A 27,802-nucleotide genomic window follows, 5' to 3' on the forward strand; every position below is an offset into this window, starting at 1 on the left:
CGTAACCGAGTGTACTTGCTGACATAGATGAAGAGTGCACGGTGTTGCAGAAGACACTAGCAACAATCGAACAGTGGGCCAATTCAGGATGGCGACTATCGGGCATATTGATGCTTTTGACGAGGCCATCGAACAGTGGACAACATATATTGAACGGTTTGACCACTTCACAAAGGCAAATTATATCAACGAGGAAAAACTAGTACCAGTGCTGTTAAGTGTTATGGGCTGCGTTTCCCGAAACCTTCTTAACGCTATGTCGTTCTTAAGTTACACCTTAAGCGATTCCGTTTCCACAAACGCAATCAACAGGAAAGAGAAATAGTTGCACAGTATGTAGCAGTATTAAAACAATTCTCTGAACATTGTGACTTCGGTACACATTTGCAAGTTGCCCTTCAAGATAGATTTGATTGTGGATTAAACAAAGAGGCGATACAAAAGCGACTTCTCACAGAGGCTGCACTTACTTTTCAAAAAGCAGTAGAGATAGCTGTTGCCGCGGAAAGCGTCGCCCGCGAAGCACAGCAGCTCAGCAGTTCCCTTAAAGTCAATGCAATGCATGTTTCCTCGCCCAAACAGCGACATGATTGTAAGAGATGTGGAAAAACGAACCACACAGACGAGGACTGCTGGTACAAGGACCAAGCCTGCCATTCATGCGGAAAGAAAGGCCACATCGGGCGAGTGTGCAGACATAAAAGGAACTTTGAGAGAGAAAGAAAGCACGAGAGTCAGTTTAGTCAAGTAATCGACGTAGTAAAGTTGATAAGAGACGGGTGCATCATTTGGACACGGGTGGAAAACAAAGTGGTGAGTCCAGTACAGACACCGAAAAGGAAATGTCACTGTATATGGTGACTAGAAGTGAGCAACTGGCACACATTTGTGTAACGGCAGAAATTGAAGGGAAAATTATTGAAATGGAATTGGATACAGGCGCTGCAGTATTGTTGATTTCAAAAGGAAAATATGACAGTAACTAGCAGCATATTCCACTGCAGCCAACGGACATAATCTTAAAAACATACACCGGTGAAGCACTAGCGCCAGTAGGGGTTATCAGTGTAGCGGTGAAGTTGAACAATCAGTTGGCACGATTGCCTCTGTATGTTGTTAACAGTGATGCACCACCATTATTTGGTAGAGAATGGCTGAGAGCTATAAAACTAAATTGGCAAGACATAAAAACAGTCAAGCATGGAGTCACAGACACTATGGAGAGTGTGTTAAAACGACACTCCCAAGTTTTTGGAAAAGAACTAGGCGTCATGAAAGGAATTGAGGCAAAAATTACACTCAAGCCTGACCATACTCCAGAATTCTACCAGCCACGGGTAGTGCCTTATGCTATTTGACCAAAAGTGGAGGCTGAATTGACACGTTTAACAGAGATGGGAGTGATTTCACCAATGCAGTACAGTGAGTGGGCCACACCGGTGGTACCAGTTATAAAAAAAGATGGCTCAGTGAGACTGTGTGGTGATTTTAAAGTGACACTCAACCCAGCCATTTGTGTGGATCACTACCCAATTCCATGCATAGAAGATCTTTTTGCATCTCTGGCTGGTGGTCAATTATTCAGTAAGCTGGACTTGACAAGCGCTTACTTTCACACATTGCAAGTCATTTGGAGTTGATGCGCACTCCAAATGACTTGCGTTTACTTGCACACACGAGTCAAGAAAACTACTCACCATATCCATTTAAAAAGGGCTATTCTGCTATAACCGCTTACCCTTCGGGATTGCCCCGGCCCCTGCATTATTTCAGAATGCAATGGATCAAATCCTTTTGGGAATTCCAAACACTCACTGTTATCTTGATGACATACTGATAACAGGACGAGATAATGTGGAACACCTCGAGACATTAGACCAAGTACTCACCAGACTGGAGAAATATGGTCTGAAATTGCAGTGTGAAAAATGTGAATTTTTCAGACAGTCCCTGGAGTATCTGGGTCACTACATCGACGCAGCTGGATTACACAAATCACCAGAAAAGATCAAAGCCATGGAAGCACCTGCACCGACCAATGTAAGACACTTAAGTCATTTTTCTTGGGATGATCAACAACTATGGCCATTTCATTCCAAATCTGCCATCTGTTTTGAACCCCCTCAATGCTCTTTTATGTAAAGAAAAGAAATGGTGCTGGAGCGTGGCATGTGAACAATCATGAAGGATCTCCTTACTTCAGCTGTACTCACACATTATGATCCAGAATTACCTATTTGTCTCGCCTGTGATGCTTCCCCATATGGGGAGGGGCTGTGATATCACGTGTGCCCCGATGGGGAGGAAAAGCCGATTGCTTTTGCGTCTAGGACACTCGGAACAAAATTATGTTCAGATTGAGCATGAGGCCCTGAGTATAATTTTTGGAATTCGCAAATTCCATCAGTACTTATACGGAAGAAGGTTTACCCTCTTTACTGATCATCAACCTCTAACGGCTATTGTCAGTCCCAACAAGAGCATTCCATCCATGGCAGCAGCTAGAATGCAACGATGGGCTCTGATATTAGCCGCCCATGACTATGTCCTTGAGTATAAGAAAGCAGCCTTAAATGCCAATGCAGACGGACTGTCACGGCTGCCATTACCAGTGACACACAATGGGAAAACGGACACGGTGGATGTGTTCTATGCTGCTCAGATAGCCACCCTGCCTGTCAGTAGTGCTGAAATTAGACGTGACACCCTAAAGGATCCCACTTTGTCACCTGTGCTGGACATGGTTTCAACTGGACGGTTCCCAAAATCTAAAGAGGTACCTCAAGACTTGCTACCCTTTGTGACACGTCGCCATGAGCTCACAGTTTTCAAGGATGTTTAATGTGGGCAAGTCGTGTCGTGGTACCAATCAAGCTTCGCTACCGGGTGTTAGCTGATCTGCATTTGGGCCATCCTGGGGTGGTAAGGATGAAACATCTGGCCCGTAGTCTGGTAGCCGGGTATTGATGGACAGATCGAATCTCAGTCCAAAACATGCCAGTCTTGTCAGCGTATCCAAAATGCCCCCTGTCCTGCACCACTTCACCCATGGATTTGGCCAGTTCATCCTTGGGAAAGGATACAGGTGGATTTTGCTAGTCCCTTTGAAGGCCATATGTACTTCATTGTAGTTGATGCGCACTCCAAATGCCCAGAAGTCTCAATTATGGATAGTACTACCACCAGCAAAACCATTCAGGTCTTACGAGAACTTTTCAGTCATTATGGCGTCCCTAATGTCATTGTCAGTGACAACGGCCCACAGTTTGTGCTGAGGAGTTTTCACTTTTCCTGAAGGCAAATGGGGTGCTACATATTCAAACTGCCCCATATCACCCCTCTAGCAATGGGCAAGCTGAATGTTTTGTCCAAACATTCAAACACGCTCTAAAAGCTTCAAAAGGGTCAGCTCCAATCCAACAGAGACTTGATGGATTCCTGTTAACATACAGAAACACTCCGCATGCTACCACAAAGGAGTCACCTGCGATGCTATTCCTCAATCGCAAAAGAAGAACCCAGATGGATCTTCTAAAACCTAGTCTCGCCAAAACAGTGAGTCAGTCCCAGGATGCCCAGCAGTTACGACGTCAAAAACACTCCAAGTTCAGAGAATTTCGTGCTGGAGAGTCCGTTCCTGCTTGTGACTACAGAAAGGGGGGAAAATGGATACCTGCAGTGGTGATGTCCAAAACGGGACCTGTCTCCTACATCGTCAACGTGGGTGCTTCTGGAATCTGGAAATGTCATGTAGATCAATTATGGAACCAGAAGTTCCTGCTGGTCCTGATAATTTTCAGGCACATTCAGAAGAACATTGGGGAAAAGACTGACAATCTTGTGGAGGTGATGACTGTCAAACCAGGGTCAGGCAACAATGACCAATCACCCCCGGGGACTGTACAAACGGGAGAGACTATTAAGCGATATCCTACCCGTCTCACTAGACCACCTGTTCGCTAAGACGTGTTCACTAAGTAGTGGTGTTGTAAAGTTTTCTTTGTTCGAAGCAGAGACCAGTGAGACAGTCGGGATCGCGTTCAACAGACGTTGTTCTTTATTGAGAACTCCACTGTACGCGGCTGTAGAAACTTCCAACATGATCTAACTCTAATACAGTATGCATTGTAGTTATATACATTCCAAGGGGGAGGGATTACATAGAGGTGGAGACTCTGAACAAAGCATGCAAATGAAGTAGGAACACACCCTACTCTGAGTCCAATTGAATCAGCATAACTACTCAAATGATCCAATCAGCCTGACGGTATCACCCATATCTTCACATGATCACAGAGACAAAAGCACAGCTGTACATTGAGCTTACTGGGCAGGAAATGCATAAGGACAAAGGGTGAGGGTGAGAGTCTCAGGAATTGACTCATTTAGAGAACAAAGGAAAACCAGGTCGGGCAGGAATATCTTGCTGTAAACTCAATAATCACTTTCTCAGTTTATATACTAACTAAATTAAACATTTAATAAAAATGTAATCCAACACTTCCCCCTTTGAGAGTTCTAATAACTCTCACAAAAATACAAATTTATACACTATAAAGTTCATTCTTGTAACTGGTGTAAGTTACAGGCACATATAACTTGCTCTGTGTTGTTCATCTGTAATTGCATGCTGACACAGAAACAAACATGCAATTTAGGGTCCGTGAATTTCTCTGCGTTGTGTATTTTTCATTTTCTTTTGTGATAGTTCGTTCAGCAGTGGGTCTGGTTGTCTTCTTGAGGTTGGGGCTTCAAACGCAGATGAGACGGTCGTTGCATATGGATCTCGGAAAAGAACATCAAGTTTTATCTGCACACTGTAAGACAGAAAACAGAAAAACAGAGAGCAGTATTTCTTCAAAACACTACGGTTGTAGCAGTTTAAACACTATGGTTCTATCGTTTTCAGAGTCTACTGTTGTCGTTTCATTCTTTCCCTATTTCTTAATTGATTTGACACCTATGGACCAGTGAGGTAAGGATGGACTAAATGGGGAAAGGCCTATGAGGTTGTCTTCACCCTGGATTGGCCCCCGACGCCTGTTGCGTCAGTTCTTTCCAGGGCCCTCACTGAACCGTGTCCTATTCTGTCCCTGTGTTGTGTACACACTGTACAGTGTGTGAGAAAATTGGCACATTTTCATTCTCCAGTGAAACATCAGTCTTAATAGACATCATATAGAGCATGGAGGTCTGACTGGAATATTTCTGTGGTATAATATTTTAAGGCTGTGAGTTTTCTGAATGTCCCCCAAACAAAGGCTGTGACAGTCAATAAATCGGTCATCTTTGTTGTAAGTTACTGGGGAGATTAAGCAATCACAGCCTAAATGGTTAACATCTTATCAAGTTGCCCCACGAGTTTAACGAGGAGGGGAGAGGCTGCTTCAGAGTATCAAGCAGGCTAAGCAGAAGCTGAGTAACTTTATTTACATCTTTAAAGTTCTTTTTGCTTTTCCTACACTCATTTCCAAAATGTCCATGCTTGCCACAGTAAGAACAACTGGCTTCTCTAGGACTTTTGCGTTTCTTTGGCTTCTCTGAGTTGACCTTAATGGATGCTGCTGCAATTCTTACTCTCTCTTTGACATCAGAATTTCTTTCCCAAATAGCTAAACTTTCTAGGTTACTTCTGAGAGTTCTTTTAGCCCACGTAATATCTAGGAATGGCAAGGCTGTTCTGTACTCAGCTACAAGACCATCTGCCCAAATTCGGATTAGAGCTCCTTTGTCAGCTAACACACTTTCGGAATCATCCACTATTCCACTGTACGTTACCGCTACCTGACAGAACCTCTCAGTATATTCACTCACAGTTTCTTCTTTCTCTTGTACACAGCTAGTAATCTTTGACCAGTCCACGTTCGGTCCAACAATGTTCGTTAACACTCTCAAAACTCCATCTCTCAATTCATCTTTTCTGGCATTTTGAAACTCGGAATTGTTTACAGCACTTTCAAAATCATTGAATTCTGACTCAGTCAAGATCTGTGATATTAGCTGAGTGACTTCAGCTAGAGACATATCGTAGAGCCGCATCTTTTTGGACAACTCTCTCCTAAACTCAGAAAAATTTCTTTGCACTGATGGCAAACTTTCAGCAATTCTCTCAATATCTTTAGGACATAAAGATGTTTTGACTGCTTGTGGCTGCAATATGGGGGTTGCAAATGAAACTGTATCAACACCTTTTCCCTGAGGCTTTTGTCTAGCTACGCACACTTCAACTGCATTTACATCTGCATTGACATTGTCCTCTATACTATCAAAAGACTGTAAATCAGGATAGCTTTCATCTGACTGTTGGTTTTCTGAGTCACATTTGGTTGAGGCCTTGAGGCCCACCGTTTTCGTGAAACAGGACACTTGAGTAAGCAATTTTTTGTTCTGTTCTTTCAAATTATCTATACAACGAGCTTGTTCTTGTACAATGGATAAGCTAAATTCTCTGTGACAGAAGATAATGCCTTTGACACTGTTCTTGCGAATACTTTCTCCTAGTACCTTCTTACAATCTTCGATTGACCAAACGTTGCCTGGATTAATGCAAAATTTCTTTGTTAAATTCAATCTGACTTCCTCAGTCACGATTGAGTCCATGTGCTCTGATAACAAAGACTTGAATTCACTATCTGTCCAAAAAGGTGTAATCTGTCTAGTACTTTTCCTAAACATTTTTGTGAATTTCTTTGTTACCACACAATCAAAAACATTAAAACTTCTCTCTACTGTCTACAATAGAGGGTACACTTGTTAACACAGCTTAACTATTGTTAACTTTCCAAATTACCACACTTAACTTCCCTGCCGACAAGAACAGAGAATCAACAGAAATAACTAGCACGTAAAGCTAATTCTTCTCTGCCTAAAGCAAAGGATACCAACTATTAGCACTTGATGCTAACTTTCTCTAGCTTACAGATAGGTCTTCTCTAGCAAGAGCATACACATAATATTAACATGTAACTGTTAATCTTCCCTGTCAACAACAGAGGATCAATTTCATCTCTAAAAGAAAACTTTTTAGAGGCTTATCTTTAGTTAACCAAACTCTACAGCTGTTTGTTAACTACTTCTCTGAACGGCGCAGAGGAAAACATTTGTACTGGTCTGCATTGGTTCTTTGAATGGAGTGTAAACTCACCGAATCGTTGGTTGTACAGAAAAATTTCGTCTGGAACTCAGTCAGCTTTGTTGAGATCTTTGAGCTTGAAGTTTCAAGATTCAGTCTGGAACTCAGTCAGCTTTGTTGAGATCTTTGAGCTTGAAGTTTTCAATCTGGAGGAAGCTGGAAAGATTCAGTCTGGCAATCTTTGTCAAATCTTTTGTTGAGCTTGAAGTTTCAAGATTCAGTTCATTGAGCTTAAAATTCTTTGAGTTTCCTTCTCCATCCGGGTCACGGCACCATCTGTTGTAAAGTTTTCTTTGTTCGAAGCAGAGACCAGTGAGACAGTCGGGATCGCGTTCAACAGAAGTTATTATTTATTGAGAACTCCTCTGTACGCGGCTGTAGAAACTTCCAACATGATCTAACTCTAATACAGTATGCATTGTAGTTATATACATTCCAAGGGGGAGGGATTACATAGAGGTGGAGACTCTGAACAAAGCATGCAAATGAAGTAGGAACACACCCTACTCTGAGTCCAATTGAATCAGCATAACTACTCAAATGATCCAATCAGCCTGACGGTATCACCCATATCTTCACATGATCACAGAGACAAAAGCACAGCTGTACATTGAGCTTACTGGGCAGGAAATGCATAAGGACAAAGGGTGAGGGTGAGAGTCTCAGGAATTGACTCATTTAGAGAACAAAGGAAAACCAGGTCGGGCAGGAATATCTTGCTGTAAACTCAATAATCACTTTCTCAGTTTATATACTAACTAAATTAAACATTTAATAAAAATGTAATCCAACAGTGGTGTAAGCTTGCACTCGATCGGCCCAAAACCGGCATCCGACCAGCACGGAAGGTCTTTACGCGTTACTGTCCTTTTCTCGAGGCAAAGTATTTTTTGATTAAATGCAATACATTTGAATATGTATTCTCTCGTTATTTCATCATAAATGAAAAGGTTTTAATGATATCTGTGCATCATTAAATGTGAGCGAATGTTTGACTATTCCTTTTAACTCTTTAATGAAAATAATGCCAGAGTCGGTTAGAATAACCAAATGTAACAATTTATTATGTCAGGTAAATGTATCATGCCAATTTCATAATCAATTCAAAGATCATCGATACAAAACATCAAATGCTCTGGAATAGAGAGAAGATGCAACCCAACATTAAGATATACAGGTCTCACTCTCAGCCTCACGGGCTAATCTGAGATACAGAAAGGGCCCAGAATTACCGGCTGCATTTCATTATATAGACAAACCTCTTTCACATGGAAACATGTACTAACAAAAGAAATTTGCATTCAGAGGCTGCACCTTTTGGGGGTGTGTGACCATTTGCCAGGAGATCACCTTTCTGTGTATGTCAGTTATCCCTAAACTCTTAAAAAGCTTATTACCTTTTGTTTTACTTATTTGGAAATGAGACATTTGTACCAGTCACACTGTGACATTTTAAATGATACCAAACATGTATAAAACTGGATGATAATTGTTAACATTAAACCATATGGATTTCTGGGTGATTTACATGTGGTCTCAGCATGAGAGAGGGGGAGTGGGGAAGAGGGGGAGAGATGTATTCTCAGGTGAGACTTTGCCTCTCAAATGGTGAGTTCAAATGGTCATTTCCAGAGAGATCCTTTTGTCCTCTTAGGGTCTGGTCGCTCTTCAACCAGACTGTCCAGCATCTCCTAATTTCTCAATTCTTACAGTGGTAAAAGTTGAATTCAAGAAAATAAATATTTCCTTTGTTGTGTTTGACAACCCTTGATTTAAGTTGGGAGGAAATGTTATGCGTTTAGTGTTGGTAACTGGATTATCCTGCAGTTGTTTTCTTATGCTGTAGAAAGCAGTAGTAACCATGTAGGCGCTGTGTAACCATGTATACTTTGAACATTGAAACAGTAAAAGAAGTCTAAGCGTACTTGGTTTCATTGTGTTATTGTTATCTATAGCTCCTCAGAACATAATGATGTTCTAATAAACACGACACTCATGTTGTGCCGACAGCTCCCTCAGGAACAGAGTTCTGTGTAGACAAACCGACGGGGGGAATATATGCAAACCCAGCTGACCCGATGACCTTCATTCATTGTATGGAAGCTTGTTTCCGCCACAGAATAAAACATTTTAAAAGGTAATTGCGACTTTTTATCTCACAATTGCGAGTTTACATCTCACAATTCTGACTTTATTTCTCAGAATTGCGTGAAATAAAGTCGCAATTGCGTGTTATATAGTCAGAATTGCGAGATATAAAGTCAGAATTGCGTGAAATAAAGTCGCAATTGCGTGTTATAAAGTCAGAATTGCGTGAAATAAAGTCGCAATTGCGTGTTATAAAGTCAGAATTGCGTGAAATAAAGTCGCAATTGCGTGTTATAAAGTCAGAATTGCGTGAAATAAAGTCGCAATTGTGTGTTATAAAGTCAGAATTGCGAGATATAAAGTCAGAATTCTGACTTTTTTTCTCGCAATTGCGACTATATCACGCAATTCTGACTTTATAACACGCAATTCTGACTTTATAACACGCAATTATATCTCGCAATTCTGACATCTTTTCTCAGAATTGTGAGATATAAACTCACAATTGTGAGATATAAAGGAAAAAAGATAGACTTTTTTTTTTTTTTTTTTTACCTCAGAATAGTTTATATCTCACAATTCTGACTTTATAACACGCAATTGCGACTTTATATCATGCAATTCTGACTTTATATCTCCCAATTGCGACTTTATTTCTCAGAATTTGCACTTTATATCTCGCAATTGCGACTTTATTTCTCAGAATTGCGACTTTATTTCTCACAATTCTGACTTCATATCTCGCAATTGTGAGAAAAAAATGTCACAATTCTGACTTGATATATCGCAATTGTGAGAAAAAAAGTCAGAATTGTGAGATAAAAAAGTCGCAATTATTATTATTTATTTATTATTCAGTGGCGGAAACAAGCTTCCATATTCATTGTGCTAATGGCATGACCTATGTAAAGAGATGCGCTGAAGGGACCGTCTTCAATCCCAACTGCCTGTGCTGTGACTGGCCTAAGAATTAACCTCAAGTTATCACGGTTTCACTATTCAGGGCCACTAGTGCCGCAATAATTTCACATTTTATCTTTAAGTATTGTGTTAATGTCTTCAAATTTAACATAGACAGTCAATGATATAATACCACTTTCGTAAAATATTTTGTTAGGTCTAAAAAAGGGGGCACAGTCTAACTTGTCTGATAAAAAAACAGCACTTGTCCACTTATTTTACATTAGAGTGTGACTGCACCTCGGCAGCGTGGGTGAAGGTATTCTGCGTGCAGGTTTTTACTTGCACTTCTAAGAATTTAGTTTTAATTTGATTCTAGCTCTGTGTTTAATCTGATTCCAATTTTAATGTATTATAACATTTAGACTTTTACTTGTTAGGAACTAATCATAAACATTGGTTATGTATTAATTTAGATATCTGATTATTAGGTATCCAATACTTTCAATTATTTGTTCATTAGGGACACGATGTCACACAGTCTCATGCAGGCCGGGTCTCCCCCTCGGGTGAAATCATGTTCCGGGAGAAACCGCAAAACGACCGAAATCTTTTCTTCAGATTAGCAATTTATTATTTTGTTGCAAGCTGTCAGTTTTTTGTGAGAGCTCTTGCAGATTTTCGGTATTACAGTAACCATTGTAACATGGTTAATTTTTAAATATGTTTTTTTAGATAAGATATTTTTAGATACAATGTTCGAATATTTAGCAGAAACTTCGGTCTTACAGTAACCGTTGTGACGTGGTTAATTTTTAAACATTTTTAGGTACGATATTTTTAGATACAATGTTAGAATATTTATCAGGAAAAAATACAGAATAAGAAAAAACAAATCTATGTTTGTATTAACAAAAATATTTATTCATTTAACCTTAAAGTTCATGAAATTAAATAAGTTTCATCAAAAAAATCAATGCAAAACATTCAATGTAATTTTCAGACCATTTCAGTGCAAACAACTAAGAATTCAAATTAACATTCTAACAAACAATAACAATAACTTGGTGTTGAGTAACAGCTTTGTGATTCACATGATATCCGAAACAAATGTTTATGGAGACAGACATAATCAATCATAGTCTAACACAATATCTAATGATAATCTATTGGCCCATACTGCAATTTTTGAAATTGTACTAATGTTCTAACTTTCAATAAAATCAATCAATAACTTTCAATAAAAAGTTAAGAGTAGAATAACTATATAGAGAGCTGTATTTCTCAGAAAGTTGGTTCAAAACACCAAAGCAGCATGTCTGACCATGTAAAGTCAGAAATATAAACTGTGTGTTTTTGTAATGAGATATGCAAGATGTTTTTTCCAAGCTCTATCATGTCCCCTGAAACCAGTAACACTTTCAAACACTAATAGAATTTTCCACAATTTTGAGTGTCACTTTTTATCTTGAAAACTAATTAGCACTTATTATTGATCCATTCGTCATCATAATGCCCATTTTGTCTGATTTATTCGCATAGCTAACTTATTTTTCAGTGAAGGAGCTCAGTTGAAGTGTAATTGTGCTTAGCAATGCTTTTGTTTTTGGTCAGGGTTTCTTATGTTTGCATTTAGTCAACGAACTTATAATTATTTGGTCAGATGTTACTCATGACAAATGCAATGACAAAATCACTACTTAGGGTTATAACTAACAAAGTTCAAATAGAAATGCATACAGTACGTATGTAGTATGACTCTTTATACTATTCATACTGTATACTGCAAGCCACTTTGGGTAAAAGCATCTGCCAAATGCCTTAATGTAATGCAAACCTAAGTGCAGGGTTAATTATTATTAAAATTACACCCATGCCCTGCTGTCAACACCTGACAAACAGCAAACTTGTGATGTGTTTTTAAAATCGTTCAGTAAGGAATGCAAGAATGAATCTTTATGCTTGAAATGTTTCACAACCTTCAATTCCTTTCTAAAGCTGCGGTATTCATTTTATTCAGATTTTCAAACTGAGCTCCTTAAGCTTTGTTTCAAAAATTTCACTCAGTGCTTTGAGATTAGTGTAAGTAACATCCCACCATTTACAGCTCATGCTGGCTACTGTGAGGAGGCGGCAACTTCCTGATGTCATTATTCTGGATGAGCTGGAAGTAGAACAGCACGATCTCTTCATAGTTTTTAATGGAGATTCTCTCGTTCACACCATGGAATCTAAAAGAGGAAAATGTACCCTCAAGCTGGATACTCCACTACATTAATACAAAGAGCCATTCTCCTGTGTCTTACCTCTGAGGATCACCTGGTTTGAACCACGATGGTGCAAAGCGATATATGTCTCGGGTGATATCCTTGTAGTGACGGCTGTCAGTGTTGCCAACACAGATACCTGTGAGAAGAAACCGTAGAGCAGTTAAATGTGTCTCTTCATAAGGGGAACTTAAGCAGAACTGCATCACTTCACTTACCAGGAGCCACTGTGAGCTGAGGAAACATGATTTGCACTGTTTTCTTTATGATCTGGAACCCAAAAGCCTGCTCATCATAGGAGCTGATGGGCAGCGGGTCGAATCCATTGACCATCTCTACCTTCACACGCTCATCTGATATGGTGGACTTGACCAAATCCAAAACCTAAAAGAAGACCCCAAAAATGAAAGTTCTTCTCATCTTTCCAAAGACACACATACAAAGATATTTTGAAAAACAATGGGTTACAAACAGCACTGGACCCCCCCTGACCTTCTTATTTTGCGTTCCATAGAAAGAAAGTCATATTTTTCAGTCAAACATAAGTGTCATTTTTGGGTGAACTATCCTTCTGCAGTTATTTATTCAGAGTAACAGAGTAACTCATGTGAAACTGTTTGAGAAGGTGTGAAGAGCAAAAGTTAATAGTTCAGCTAACTCTAGCCGGGACTAACTGTGCTTCAAGGCTAACTGAATGAGTCATAGCTGTGGCTTCAGCGTGACCTCTCACCTCCTGCAATGTTTGGGCTGAGTGGATGCGGAAATTGACAAAAGCTTCAGCGTATGACGGGATTATGTTAATCTGTAAGAGAAAGAGAAATATTCAGAACTCCATTCATGCTACAACTTAGTGAACTTACAAAAAAACAAAAAAAAGAGTGCCCCACCTTTACACCCGAGTTAAACATTGTGACAGCAGTTGTGGTCCTAACAAAGGCATTTGTGTCAGGTTTTCTCTCTAACACCCTGCATATGAAAAGGACACCGGTATTATTATTATATTACTATGACAAGGGTTTTCCTGAGTTTTTAAAAGCTTATGTTGGTGTTTATTTACAAAGTTAGTGTTGGTTATAATTAATTATTAATATGGTAAATCATATGTTAAATATTTTACATATATCCTGTTATGGCAAAGCGAAATTTTCAGTAGTCTCCAGTCTTCTGAAGACTACAATCACAGAGTTTCAGGGAGTTCACAAATAGTGCTTACTTATATAGAGAATTACTCCCTTTGGAGTGGACTTTGTAACTTTGCAGATCTTTTTCATGTGCAAACAGCAGCAGTGCACACTAAAGAATGTTGAAAATGTAAAAAAGCATAATAGGTCCACTTAAATTGACTTCAGTGGTCGAAACCATTTTCAGTGCAGGAAAAATCCTGTATAAAATATACTTTGATATGACATTAGAGACTGTAGTGAGCATTAAGACAACCAATATGAACTACCTGCTGAGTAGCGGAGAGAAGAGCCACAAATTAGACATGATGAATCTGAGAGGCAAGCCAAACTGCAAAATAAAATAAGAGAAATGGTTTGTTGAAAAGCAAGTCCATATTTCATAAAATGTAACCAGTAAAATCCTCTGCTTAAACACTTTTACCTTATGTGCCAGGTGTTCAAATGTGCCACGCTCAGGACCATAACCAAACAGTCTGGGCATCGGATTTTCCTCTAACCTGGGAAAAGATATTACCGAAAATATAATTTAAATATAAGAATAATTTAATAGCAATAAATAAATCACTAAACAAAACATCTAATAAGAAGAAAAAGGATCCATCTTGAAGTATTTCCAACTGTTTTACAATAATGAAGCATTTTAGGGGTTTCCGCTTGCCTTCTGACAGCTGAAGCCAAGATGCCAATGCTGCTCTCTCTGGGAGGCATGGATGAATGTCCTGGAGCGCTGCTGACACTCAGCTTTACCGTGGTCTGACCCTTCTCACTGATACCTATCCTACAAAACACACACAGGGCAAATATTACAAACTAATTCAATAATTAAATGACTCTGCTAGTAGAGTTGCTCAAAATAACAGTCTCACAGGGCAGCAGGTCCATCCAGGCCACTTATGACACCGTCCAGCACTGCCAGGCCTTCATCTAAAACATACTGGAGCTTCACCCCTCGACTCTTCAGAAGCTTCACGATATTGACTGCGCCATGCAAGCCATTCACCTGACATATAACCGTATAAATAAATGCATCAAAACAAGTGACTACTAGTTAGTTAACTTGAGACTGACCTCCTCATCGTGACCCAAACCAATGTAGAAGCTTCTGCGAGGGGTGTAACCTCGTTCCAGCAGGTATTCCAGCGCCTGAAGGATCCCCTTCAAGATCAAACATTGTAACAGTTAGCTTTAGGCTGGAGTGGACTGATGTGCAATTTTTGAATGAAGAGCGATGCAGCGTTGATTCACTGTACCATCACAGACTGTTTGTTGTCGATAGTTCCTCGTCCATAAATGAAGCCATTGAGCTCTTGAGCAGAGAAAGGAGGAACGTCCCACCCATCCGCCTCATCGGCCGGCACTACATCAATGTGAGCCAGCAGCATGTACGGCTCCAGATCAGGCTCTCTCCCAGGAACCGTGAATAAGTGGCTGTAGTTTCCCACCAACTCATGTTTGACCAGGCTGGATGATGAGAAGACCTTTGGGAAAACTGAGACAGAAACTTAAATCTTAAAGTCTTAAATAACACTACTTTAGTTTCACTCAGTACAAAACCTAATATTACTAAAAGAAAAGTAGCTACTTTCCATAAATACAGTTAACAAATAGTGATAGTGAAGTGTCAGTGAAATGAAGTGCTTAACCTTCAGAAAATGCTTGTTTAATTTTTTTAATTGTATTTTTATTTATTTTATATGGGGTTTGGATTTTTTGTTATCCTGTTACCAAAATGTAGGACATGTCTAAAGCTTAAAGGCCAATTTGTGAGTATTTAATAAGTATTTAATATATTTAAAGTATACAAAATCATTACATATTAATGAAATACTAGGTTAAATAAAATTAAAATATATTATTGGTAAACATTCATTTTCAGGAAAAAAAATGTATTTGATCAATTTTGTCACAACAGCTAAATAAACAGTGTTGAATGGTTGAGCTTGTCAAATCTAAAACATGTGTAAAAAATGTTTTAAATTAAAATAAGTTAATAATTAAAAGATTTTGTCTTGACTGTCAGTTCAGTAGACTGTCAATTGTGTAATTTTAAATATTTAGTAGTAACGTTACAGATATATTTTGTTTATTTTCTGCCACATAACAGTTTGTAAAGCATATATAATAGTTCTCACCAAAGTTTTTGTGATTTAATAGCTTAAAAAAGATAATAGGGCACAATTAGCAGCAGGTTTCAGTAATCTTGCGTTGACAGCTCTGTTTGATGCTGGTGTGTAACGCATGTTGTCTCAGTCTCACCCCTCCTCAGCAGCCCGTCAAACTCCTGCAGCGCGCTCGTGTTCACGTTCGTCTCAGTAAATGACACTGTGGGAATCTGTATGGCCGCTATGAAAGAGATGAAAACAATACATTTGAAACAGTTACATCATAATTACATGTGTAATATCTACAGGCAGCACCCATGTTGACAGCGCATCCCTTATCTCCGTTAACTGTATCTAACGTTATATGTCTACCTGATCTATTTACGTCACGAGTTTCATCATGTCAACCGGCGCGATCTGCGACTCAGTATTTCTACGTTGTTTGTTACCTTTGAAGTTTGCCAGCAGATTCTTCCTCTGTTGTGGACTTAAATGAAGAGAAATGGTTGTTGTATTTTCCCATTTTCCCAGCTGAAGCCCCGCGCCTACATCAAATGTAAACGTCCTAACTGTGGCAACAAGGAACAAAACTGTAATCAAAAATATGACACTAAACAGCAGCACTTTAAGAAACTTAAATAATTTCCAACGAGTGTTATGGCCTGTCATGTTACAGGAAGTACGAAAGAGTCATTTCATAACCAGGGTTCATAATACCTCACTGATGTGATTAGAGAGAACGATCGCCCTCTGCTGCTGTGGATTAGCATCACAGGTTAAAGAGCCATAGAGATTTTAATGTTAATGTTTGTGGTAACACTTTACAAAAAGGTTCATTAGTTAACATTAGTTAACTACCTTAGTTAACTTCTACAGCATTTATTAATCTTAGTTAATATTAATTTCAACATTTACTAATACATTATTAAAATCAAAGGTTGTATTTGTTAATGCACTGTGAACTAATATGAACAAACAATGAACAGCTGTATTTAACATGTAGCTCTAACATTAACAAAGATTAACTAGTAACAAATGTATTGCTCGTTGTTAGTTATGTTAGTTAATAAATTAACTAATGTTAACTAATTAACCTTATTGTAAAGTGTTACCATGTTTGTTTATATAGCCTATTATAGTATTTTTTTATTTATATAGTATTTATATTTTAATTTTTATTAATTTAGTGTTTTTAATTTTTATTTGTTTAACTTTAACTCATTTATATTTCAGTTTGTTGCTAAGAAAAATACATAAATATTTCTAATTTTCATTTAGCCTAACTTTAAGTTAAAGTTTTTTACCTAATCTATATTTTATTTCAGCTTTATTTCAATTAATGAAAATTATTTTTAGTTTACAATAACAACACTGGTGAGATCATTAACATTATTTTTTCTGCATTACAGTTTAGAAAACATTCAGTAATGTGGCTAATGTGATCATTTACATAAGAACCATCTCCATGGCAAAATCATAAATGGCAGGTGATACAAGATAACAGGCAATAGGAGACAGACAGGTGAAAAACAACAGGGACTTAAAATGAGGCATAGTTTAGATTATTCATTATTCATACTCATGTAATTAAATTATAGTGTAATATGAAGCCGTTGCACTGCGTACTACTTTAAACCACAGTCTGTTTATTCTGCAGTAACATTGAAGTTAAAATTTGTAATCTTATCATTTCTTTTTAGATCTGTACTTTCTTTCAAGGTTACTTTCGAAGCAAATGAGAGCAATGAAACAAAGGTAAAATACAGAGGTTATAAAGACGGTCTCAAAAGGTCTTTATCTGCTCTCTGTATCTTGATGACTTTGCAGGAGTCTACAGTAGTTCTGTATAGGGCAACTATATTCTCTCAGCCAGCTCCATAAACATCTGAGTACTGGTCCTTTCGATATAATGTTTAAGTATTAATCATTGACTGTGTGACAGAGCAAAGTCAAAAATATAAACTCTGACATACAGAAGACTACTTGTGAAGTTGTGAAATATTACATAAAAATGCAATAACCTGAAACCTAAGATATTCTGTTCAGTGAATAGGAGCAGAATCTGCGTGGACAAGCCAGAGGTAATGTGTGCAAACTGCAAACCCAGCTGATCCCATGTCCTTTGTTCACAGAGATACTCTGTATGTGCAGAATTAACCTTTAGTTACCCAGCAGCACTAACACAACAGCTAGTAAACAACATTTCCATTTTTTTTATTGATTTTTCAATAACAAGTAAATCTTAAGATAACAGAAATATTGGAAGACATATTTTACGTGGACAGAAGATGCATATACATAACTTTTCAAACTAATGCATAACTTTTAAATCTAACATAACTATTGGAAAAATATTTGTAAACACTGTGTTTTGCATGAAGACAAACCTCATAAATGGCAAGATATTTTATATATTTACACTGGTATTTAAAATGTTAACTCATCCAGGGAAAACTACCTAAAGATACTATAGAAAGGAGTTTCAAGAAAATAATTTTTATTATCAATTTTGCATGCATAATTTCAAGCAAACTGAGGAAATATATTTACAGTAATTTTTCAAAGTTTTGGAGTCTGTAAGATTTTTTTATGTTTTTGAAAGAAGTCTTTTATGCTCACCAAGGCTGCATTTATTTGATAAAAAATATATATTTAAAAAAAAAAAAAAACTGTAAAATGGTTCAATATTATTACAATTATTACAAACGGGTCTCTATTAGAAGAATACATTTAAAAATGTAATTTATTCCTGTGATGGTAAAGCTGAATTTTCAGCATCATTACTCCAGTCTTCAGTGTCACATGATCCTTCAAAAATCATTCCAATATGCTGATTTAGTGCTCAAGAAACATTTCTTATTATTATCAATTTTGAAAAGAGTTGTGCTGCTTAAAATATTTTTTTGTGGATACTGTGATGATTAGAATCTTCTGTTAAATATATATATATATATATATATGTATATACTTTCACTTTTGATCAACAAAGTCAGATTAATGTATCCCTGCAGAATAAAAGTATTTTTTTCAACCAAAAACCAAACTTTTGAATGGTACTGTACATAAACATGTTTCGTGCAGCTTTTATATTCAAGTTCATTTAGACAGAACAAATCTTATAAATTCCACAGATTTCAAAGCATGACATCTGTGTATTTTAGGTGCGAGGTGGCGACAAGTTCCTAATGTCACTATTCTGCATGAGTTGAAAGTAGAACAGCACGATCTCTTCATAGTTTTGGATGGAGATTCTCTCATTCACACCATGGAATCTAAAAGGAAGTGTAAGCGGTTTAATATTAATTACTTTTACAGCTTCAGCAGGAGTACCATTTCTCTGTGTCCTACCTCGCAGAATCACCGGGTTTGTACCATGATGGGGCAAAGCGGTAAATGTCCGGAGACAGTTCAGTGTAGTGCCGGCTGTCAGTGTTACCCACACAGATACCTGTGAGAGGAGACCGTAGAAAAAAACTAAGAGTGAGAGAAGCTCTTCATGAGTCAATGATGTCTGTAAGGGGCACTTAAACCCCTTATGTCAATGATGACAATGCTGACAGCCTTACCAGGAGTTACAGTGACCTGAGGGAAAATGTCATGCACTGTTTTCTTTATGATCTGGTACCCGAATGTATCATCATCATAGGAGCTGATGGGCAGAGGGTCGAATCCACTCACCAACTCTACCTTCACACGCTCATCGGATATGGTGGATTCAATCAGCTTTAGAACCTTTAGAAAGTGAATGGGGCATTAATTATTTAACATTTGGTTTTAGTAAACTTTATGAAATATATTCAAGTATGAAAATCTGCCATGGACGTACAACTATAGAATTTGCATTATTTGAAATGTAACCAACAGCAATTGTGTCATCATAATATTTGCATACTCAATACAGATTGGTGTTCTTTTCTCCCAAAATTAAAAATGATACAAAAAGATGGGTATAAAACTATACTTATAAATCAAACATAATAAACAAAGAAAAAGAAAAACAGGTGGAATTAATAATAAATAAAACGCCTCGGTAACGTACGGTAACCCTCGTTCCCCGAGGAAGGGAACAGAGACGTACGTCATTGCTGACGAATGGGGATCGCTTGCGAGAGCCTATCTACTTCGAGTGAAACTAAACGAGCCAATGCATATTGGCATGCGATAATTGCACCAGCTGCTGTGCATCGCGGCGCATCCTTGTTTTTCCGCTGAGAAGCCGGACTTGTGACTCGGCTGTCCAGCTCAGCAACTGTGGCAAGGGGACGTACGTCTCCGTTCCCAAGGGTTACCATACGTAACTGAGACATTGGGGATATCTTTGGATATCTACAAAAACGCCACGGCTGCTGGCCCTTCCAGCACTCCGCTTGAGCCTCCTGGCCTGACCACAGTGTTGGGCAGAAAGTACGAGCTCTAAGCAGAGAAGGTCAGTCACTGCTGATCCGCAAGACCCACTCAGTGTGACTTATTGGATAACGCTGGGAAAGCGTGCCCTTGGGGAGGGGAACGCTGCGGAAGTCACATCCTACCCCGGAGGGAGGCACTGTGACGGTTACACATATGGACTAGTCAAGCAGGGTAGTACAACACATGGCAGTCTCTGGGGTGGTTCCAGCCTAGTTATGGGGGGAAAGAACACCAGCAGAGACGACAGAGCGGGCTCTGTCAAGGGAAAGACACAGGCTCGTCCGCAGAAGAGCTGATCGTGGAGGAATATACATATGGTGTCGCCGCAGGGACTGCTACATATGGACACCCAGTCTAACACAGGTTCCACAATGCATACGAGTGTAGGCCTGGCGTCAGACACTCCGCAACGTCTGACTGCCGCAGGGGTGATGGAGGAACTCACAGGATTAGCCATTTCAGGGGAACACTACTGGAGCAAATGGACGCACGTATCTGGCCCATGGGCCCTTCGTAAGCCAAGGCGATGGCATCCACTATCCAGTGGGCCATCCTCTGCTTGGAGACAGCCTTTCCCTTCTGCTGGCCTCCGTAACAGATGAAGAGCTGATCTGAGGTCCTGAAGCTTTGCGTTCTGTCCACGTATAACCGCAAAGAGCGGACGGGACAGAGAAAAGCTAGGGCTGGGTCTGCCTCCTCCGAAGGCAGCGCTTGCAGGTTCACTACCTGGTCCCTGAAGAGAGTGGTAGGAACCATGGGCACGGATCCAAGCCGGGGTCTCAGGACAATGTGAGAGTTGGCCAGCCCGAATTCTAGGCACGATTCATCGACCGAAAATGCTTGCAGGTCCCCTACCCTCTTGATGAAAGCCAGAGCAGTCAGGGGCACTGTATTTAGTGACCGGATATTTAACTCAGTTGACTGCAGTGGTTCAAAGAGAGGTCTCTGCAGTGCGCTGAGCACCAGAGACAGGTCCCAAGAGGGTATAGAGGGGGGGCGAGGCAGATTCAGTCTTCTTGCTCCCCTCAGGAACCTGACGATCAGGTCATGCTTTCCCAGTGACTTACCTTCGATTGCATCATGATGTGCAGCGATAGCGGCAACATACACTTTGAGGGTGGAGGGAAACAGCCTTCGCTCCAACCCATCTTGCAGGAAGGAAAGCACAGCTCTGATCGAAGATGAATGAAGATGAATCCTGGTGGGAAGAGCACCACTCAACGAACAGGTCCCACTTCAGAGCATAGAGGCGCCTCGTTGAGGGGGCTCTAGCAGAAATTATGGTGTCTATCAGAAATGAGGTACAGCCCGAAGAGTAGGACTTTGTACTGACATGCCCGTCCCTCGAACGCAAACCGCAGGAATGGTCTGTGTCGAATTGAGACTCAGAATTGAGACATGAAAGTACTCGTCCTTCAGGTCGATCACTGTAAACCAATCATGGGGATGGATGCATTCGAAAATGCGTTTCTGCATGAGCATCTTGAACTGGAGCTTGTGCAGGGACCGATTCAAGGTTTACAGGTCCAAGATCGTTTATAGGTCCAAGATCGGCCTTTCTTGGGTACAATGAAGTAGGGGCTGTAGAACCCTGTCTTCATATTGGCTGGAGGAACTGGCTTGGTTGCGTCCTTCGCCAGTAGGACATCGATCTCTGCCCGCAAGACATCGCAACTCCGCACAGAGGTGAAGTGGATGCCCCTGAACTTGGGAGCGTGTCGGGCGAACTGAATCGCATAGCCGAGTCTAACGGTATGGATGAGCCAGCGAGACGGGCTGGGAACCGCTAGCCAGGCTCCAAGACACCGTGCAAACGGGACCACAGACGTACCCAGGGTGGGGCAGTGAGGTGGAATACAGGGACTCGGCTCGGGAGGCACTGAGGCGGCCTGAAGTGCCTCAGTGCCTTTGTGTGTTGTGCCACACTTACCTGGTTCCAGGGTGGGGCAGAGGGTGCATGGGAAGGCTTGGTGGCGTCCCCGAGCTGCACTCTGCTGCCCGCTGGCGATGGAAGAGGGGGAAAGGAGTGGCAAGGCATGAGCATCACTCACTGCAATCCGCGCCCTCTTATGACCCAGAGATGGAAGAAATTGCTCTTTTATAGAAAATGTGGGTACCGCTGGACTCCGGGAGCCAGCGGCGGAACAGAAACAAAATGAAACCTGGTCCTCCTCTGGTTCCTCCATCGCTGGGACACCCGTCTCAGGGCCGCTTGCCCTTATGCTTGCTGCCTGATTTAGCGGGGGCCTGGACGGGCTGGGCGCTCCTCTTGCAGCCAGCCACCTGCTGCCTGGGTGGAGAGCAGGGGCGGAGGCGGCCGCAGGGAGGCGCCCTGAGCGATGAGCAGACGGAGGTTACCCCTGGGTCAGAACCACCCTCGTGCAATTCCTTGAGCACCATGGCATGCAGGAAGGAGGCAGCTTCTCCACAGGCTGAGTAAGCCTTGTCCGCGAGAGCGGACGAGAACTTACACGCACGGGAGGGGAGGCGCGGATTTCCCCGCCAGGAGGTAGCGGCCTTGGGACACAGCTGCATCGCCATAGACCGCTCCACTGGGGGGATCTCCACGTAACCCTTAGCTGCTCCGCCGTTGAGGGTAATGAGGGAGGAAGAAGCACCAGAACGGTTTCGGACAGAAAAAGGTGCCGTCCATGCTCTAGTAACCTCTTCATGCACTTCCGGAAAGAAAAGCACTGGGGCGGGGCGCTGAGAACCAGCACGGGCCTCCCCGAGATACCAATTGTCCAGCTGCGAAGGTTCAGGACATGGTGGTGGGTTCCACTCGAGCCCAACATTTGCGGCAGCCCAGGAAAGCATAGCCGTGAGCTCTGGGTCTGACTCGGGCAATGCTGGCGCACCCGAAGGAGGCAGTGCAGCTGAGTCTTCATCCCCAGAGGACATTAGCTCACCCTCCAATGCAGCAAACGACATTTGATCATCCGGTGGAGCTCCAAAAGAAACGACTGGGACCGCCGTGGACGGCCCAGCACGCTATCTTGGAGGCTCTGCGGGTAGCGTTACAGAGGAGTGAGGGGCCCGAGGAGACTGGCTTGGCGGGTTACCTCTTACTGTGATTTTCTTTAGTCTGAGGCTTATTAATTTGTCTTTTTGTGTAAAACGGCCTTTACATTTGCCAATTTTATTTTGTTACAAAAACAAAAATAACAAACCAGCAGGCCCAGCCCAGGTGAAAAAAAGTAACGCAAAAGTAACGTAATGCATTACATAAAAAGTAACTAATGCAATCAGTTTTTTTAGGGAGTAATGCAATATTGTAAAGCAATACTTTTAAAAGTTACTTTTCCCAGTATTGAATGTCTGTCTAATGGTTAACTAAGAGTTGAGCTAAAACTTCCTTGGTTGTCAAGCACTGGTATTTCCTTCAGCAAATGCAAATCTAGTTAAAAGTATGAGCTAACAACATGTGTGAATTCTGTGGCTACAGCGTGACCTCTGACCTCCTGCAATGTCTGGGCTGAGTGGATGCGTAAATTGACAAAGGCCTCAGCATATGCCGGCATTACATTAATCTGTCAGAGAGAGAGAGAGAAATAGTCAGATTTCTATTCATGCTAAGTGTGTTTTTTTGTAAATTTGTGTATAAACAGAAAAAGAATGAATGTGAATGACAACCCACCTTCACACCTGAGTTAAACATTGTGACGGCAGTTGTTGTCCTCACAAAGGCATTTGTGTCAGGCTGTCCTTCCAAAATACTGCAAATGTGATTAGAAAGATCAGATCAGAGCATATACTCTTTTACTATATTACTATATTAATTACTGTATTGAGCAATAATGTGGCCTACCCGCTAAGCAGTGAAGAGAAGAGCCACAGATTAGACATGATCATTTTGTGTGGCCAGCCGAACTAGAAGGCACAATAATAAAGAATAAAGCAATTCAGTATTTGTAAGAGTGTCATAAGCATTTCAAATCATCTTTGATTTATCACCTTATGTGCCAGGTACTCAAAAGTAGCACGCTCAGGACCATGACCAAAAAGATTGGGCATCCGGTTCTTCTCCAAACTGGGAAATTATATAACAAAATACTAATTAATGAATCTATCTATATCTATCTATCTATCTATCTATCTATCTATCTATCTATCTATCTATCAGTAAACATCAACATTATACAATCTGAAAAATTTAACAAAAAGTGTAAAACTAGTTTAAAAAAATAATAATAAACAGAAAAATGCTAGGGGGAATACATAATAATTAAAACAAAAAGGTCACACTTTCCAATTAGGTCTCACTTGTTAACATTAGTTAAATAATAAAACAAAGTAAAATACATAAATAATAATAAAAAAGCTTATAAATATTTCTCAATAGTTTAATATTTCTTAATATTTATTTAGAGAGAAAGACAGCCTGCATGGCTTCTTTTAATATTGATTAAATGTTTTCATATACTTTACACAGCAACTGAATGAGTGAAATGGAAAACAAATGCAAAAGAGTTTTGTGGAAATTTACATTATATCCAGTGTTACATCATAAGCATAACTAATTGCATTACTTAGTTACCTTTTATGGAAAGTAACAAATTACTTATGCTACTTTTGCGTTACCTTTACTTACCTTTGCTGGGCTAGCTTGTTTATTTTTTAAATACATTTAATTTATATAATAAATGTTTAGGCACTTTCACTCCAAAAGTGAAATGAATAAGCCTCAGCCTCAGGCTTAAGGAAATGCAAATTCTCACCCGTACAGTAGAGGGCGCAGCACTTTTACTTCAGCAAATAAATTAAAAAATATATAAATAAATAAACAAACACAAATATGATGTTTAACTAAAGTAATTTTTGCTTATTCGAATGGTTTAATTGGACCATCAAAAGCAAAGACATTGTTTAATATAGTGAGATTAATTACATAAATTACATAAATGTAATATATTTAATTATTGCAGTAATATTCTGAGTTTGCATTTCACTGTTTTTATTTATTTTGAGGAATACTGAATCCTTTATATATATATAGTAAAATTCAAAAGAAATGCAGTACTTTAATAGTTACTTGAAAAGAGTAATCTGATTACTTAACTTGCGTTACTTGTAATGCACTTCCCCAACACTGATTATAACCTGCTATAATACCGAAGTTTTTAATACAGTAGAGTGTAATTTTGTTATTTATTTTTCTACATAAATGTGCCAGACAGATATTAATAACAGCTTCTGTACTGGGTTTGTTCCCAACTATTGCTTTTTAAAATGAAATATAAAGTTCCTTGTGAACAGCCCCATTGCAGGTGCAAAGAAAATATCTACATTAAGATCATGTTAACAGAGTTTTCATATTACAGTAGATTTTAACATATTTTCCTGCCTTCTGACAGCTGATGCCAAGATGCCAATGCTGCTCTCCCTTGGAGGCATGGATGAATGTCCTGGAGCGCTGCTGACACTCAGCTTTACCGTGGCCTGACCCTTCTCACTTACACCAATTCTAAGAAATCACACAAGGCATAAATTACACAGTAGCTCAATCTCAAAATAATTATAATAATGAAGTAAAACAATGCTCTCACAGTGCAGCAGGTCCGTTTAGGCCATCGACCATTCCATCCATAATCGTGAGACCTTCATCTAAAACATACAGAAGCTTCACCCCTCGACTTTTCAACAGTTTCACAATATTCACAGCACCTTTTGGGCCGCTAATCTAAGAAAATCAAATAAACAGCTGAATTAAGACAAGCTTTGATTTCAGCAGATGAACTATGGTTAACATGTGACCTTGAGACTGACCTCCTCATCATGACCCAAACCAATGTAGAAGCTTCTGCGAGGGGTGTAACCTCGTTCCAGCAGGTATTCCAGCGCCTGAAGGATCCCCTTCAAGATCAAACATTGTAACAGTTAGCTTTAGGTTGGAGTGGACTGATGTGCAATTGTTTGAATGAAGAGCGATGCAGCGTTGATTCACTGTACCATCACAGACTGTTTGTTGTCGATAGTTCCTCGTCCATAAATGAAGCCATTGAGCTCTTGAGCAGAGAAAGGAGGAACGTCCCACCCATCCGCCTCATCGGCCGGCACTACATCAATGTGAGCCAGCAGCATGTACGGCTCCAGATCAGGCTCTCTCCCAGGAACCGTGAATAAGTGGCTGTAGTTTCCCACCAACTCATGTTTGACCAGGCTGGATGATGAGAAGACCTTTGGGAAGACTGAGACAACACAATTCCCAGCTAACAAAAATATGTTTTTGCTACCATTGAATATGTTATTTCTGAATGTTCTCTGAACATTCAAAACATCTCCAATTGTATTCGTTTGAAAGAAGAATGTCATATGGCTTAAGGGCGAATAAATCATGGGGTAATTTAAATTTTTTGGGGGAACTATCCCTTTAAGGGAACATTCCATTTGATCATTTTGCAAACATTAGGGAACATTACTTTCAAATGTTCTCTGAACATTCTGAAACATATAGTAGTTAAACGTTGAACGAACGTCCAACTAAAGCGTTTCAGTAAAAAAGTTCCATGAACGATGTATAAATAATGTTTTTGGGCTAATGTTTTGAGAACATTATTAAAGACCAAATAACTTCGAACACACATTCTATTAACGTTACTGGAAGAACATTTGTTCAAGAGAACCTTGTAAGTTCTGAGAACGCTCCCTGTTAGCTGGGTTTACACGTAAAACATGCAAAAAGAATCCATAAGTTCCCATGCTTTGGGTTTCATCAGTTTCTCACCCCTCCTTAGTAGCAGGTCAAACTCTTGCAGGGCGCTTGTGTTCTGATTTGACTCTGAAAATGACACTGTGGGAATCTGAATTGCCACTATAGAAACATGAAAAACAAAAACAAAATAATAATAATAATCTGATCATTAATAATAATAATAATCTGATGATAATCTGACAATGTTTATAATGCACATTCTGCATTCTGATTAAGGGCAATATTCTGATTTAGTCTTTATTCTGAAAAGAGGTTAGCATTGGGTTTTTAGGCCCTGAACTCAATAATTCTCATTTATATCATTAACAGACAAAAACACAATGCCAAAACTTTAACCCTATAAAGCTTAGTATGAGCTCCATATTCTCTGCTTTATGAGCCATAAAATCCCAATCTATCAGTATCAAATATAATAAAAAACATCAAATGAGCAAACTTTTACAATACTATCATGTCAGGCTTTAAGGGATTAAAACAGGCATGTCAGCTGTTTTAATGTAATCTGAACATTTGCTCAATTAAGTTATGCCAATTACTGTAATATATTTAATTGGATATTTTATCTTTCCATAATCTGTAAATGACCAAATTCTGATTCAGAATATTCTGCATGTCTGCAAGTTTTGTTCCCCAAATAACACACGTCAAAAACTCTTTCATATATTTATAGTTATTACTATTCATCAGCTTTATATATTTAAGCAGTTAGACTTTTGATAAAACTTAAGCTTTTCTTACCTTTGAAATTTTGCAGCAGATTCTTTCTCTGTTCTGGACTTAAATCAGGATAAATGGTGGTTGTATTTTCCCATTGTCCAAGTTCTGTATTCACTTTGAATGTAAATGTCCTACCGATCACAACAGAAAACAAAATTAAAACAGAAAGTAGGAGAATTCCCAGCAGTATTCCAGAAAATTTCAAAACGGTCTTCTTATTGATTTTGGTCTTCATCTTTCTGAAGTTCAAGAGGAATGAATGACAGTCATCTGTATGATCAGGGTTCACATTT

General features: G+C 39.6%; 2 protein-coding genes across 2 annotated transcripts; both read right to left on the reverse strand.

Moving 5' to 3' along the window:
* Positions 1-11,022: 11,022 nt before the first annotated feature.
* Positions 11,023-16,405, reverse strand: pm20d1.2 (peptidase M20 domain containing 1, tandem duplicate 2). The gene is made up of 13 exons (XM_084099132.1): positions 16,123-16,405; positions 15,828-15,914; positions 14,822-15,060; positions 14,640-14,726; positions 14,438-14,571; positions 14,230-14,349; positions 13,993-14,068; positions 13,838-13,899; positions 13,275-13,353; positions 13,118-13,189; positions 12,606-12,771; positions 12,427-12,526; positions 11,023-12,351 (listed from the first exon to the last, which is right to left on the reverse strand). Exons 1-13 carry the CDS (start codon positions 16,340-16,342, stop codon positions 12,222-12,224), a joined length of 1,572 nt encoding a protein of 523 aa, XP_083955258.1. The 5' UTR covers positions 16,343-16,405; the 3' UTR covers positions 11,023-12,221.
* Positions 16,406-18,393: 1,988 nt separating this feature from the next.
* LOC311072718 (N-fatty-acyl-amino acid synthase/hydrolase PM20D1.1) lies at positions 18,394-27,744 on the reverse strand (the record flags this gene model as incomplete). Its single annotated transcript, XM_084097906.1, has 13 exons — positions 18,394-18,945; positions 19,022-19,121; positions 19,240-19,405; positions 23,539-23,610; positions 23,718-23,796; positions 23,889-23,950; positions 24,035-24,110; positions 25,425-25,544; positions 25,627-25,760; positions 25,847-25,933; positions 26,030-26,268; positions 26,805-26,891; positions 27,531-27,744. 13 exons carry the CDS (start codon positions 27,742-27,744, stop codon positions 18,831-18,833), a joined length of 1,551 nt encoding a protein of 516 aa, XP_083954032.1. The 3' UTR covers positions 18,394-18,830.
* Between the last annotated feature and the right edge of the window lie 58 nt (positions 27,745-27,802).

Source organism: Abramis brama (genome assembly GCF_963993115.1).
Source record: "Abramis brama genome assembly, chromosome: 22".
Classification (NCBI taxonomy): domain Eukaryota; kingdom Metazoa; phylum Chordata; class Actinopteri; order Cypriniformes; family Leuciscidae; genus Abramis; species Abramis brama.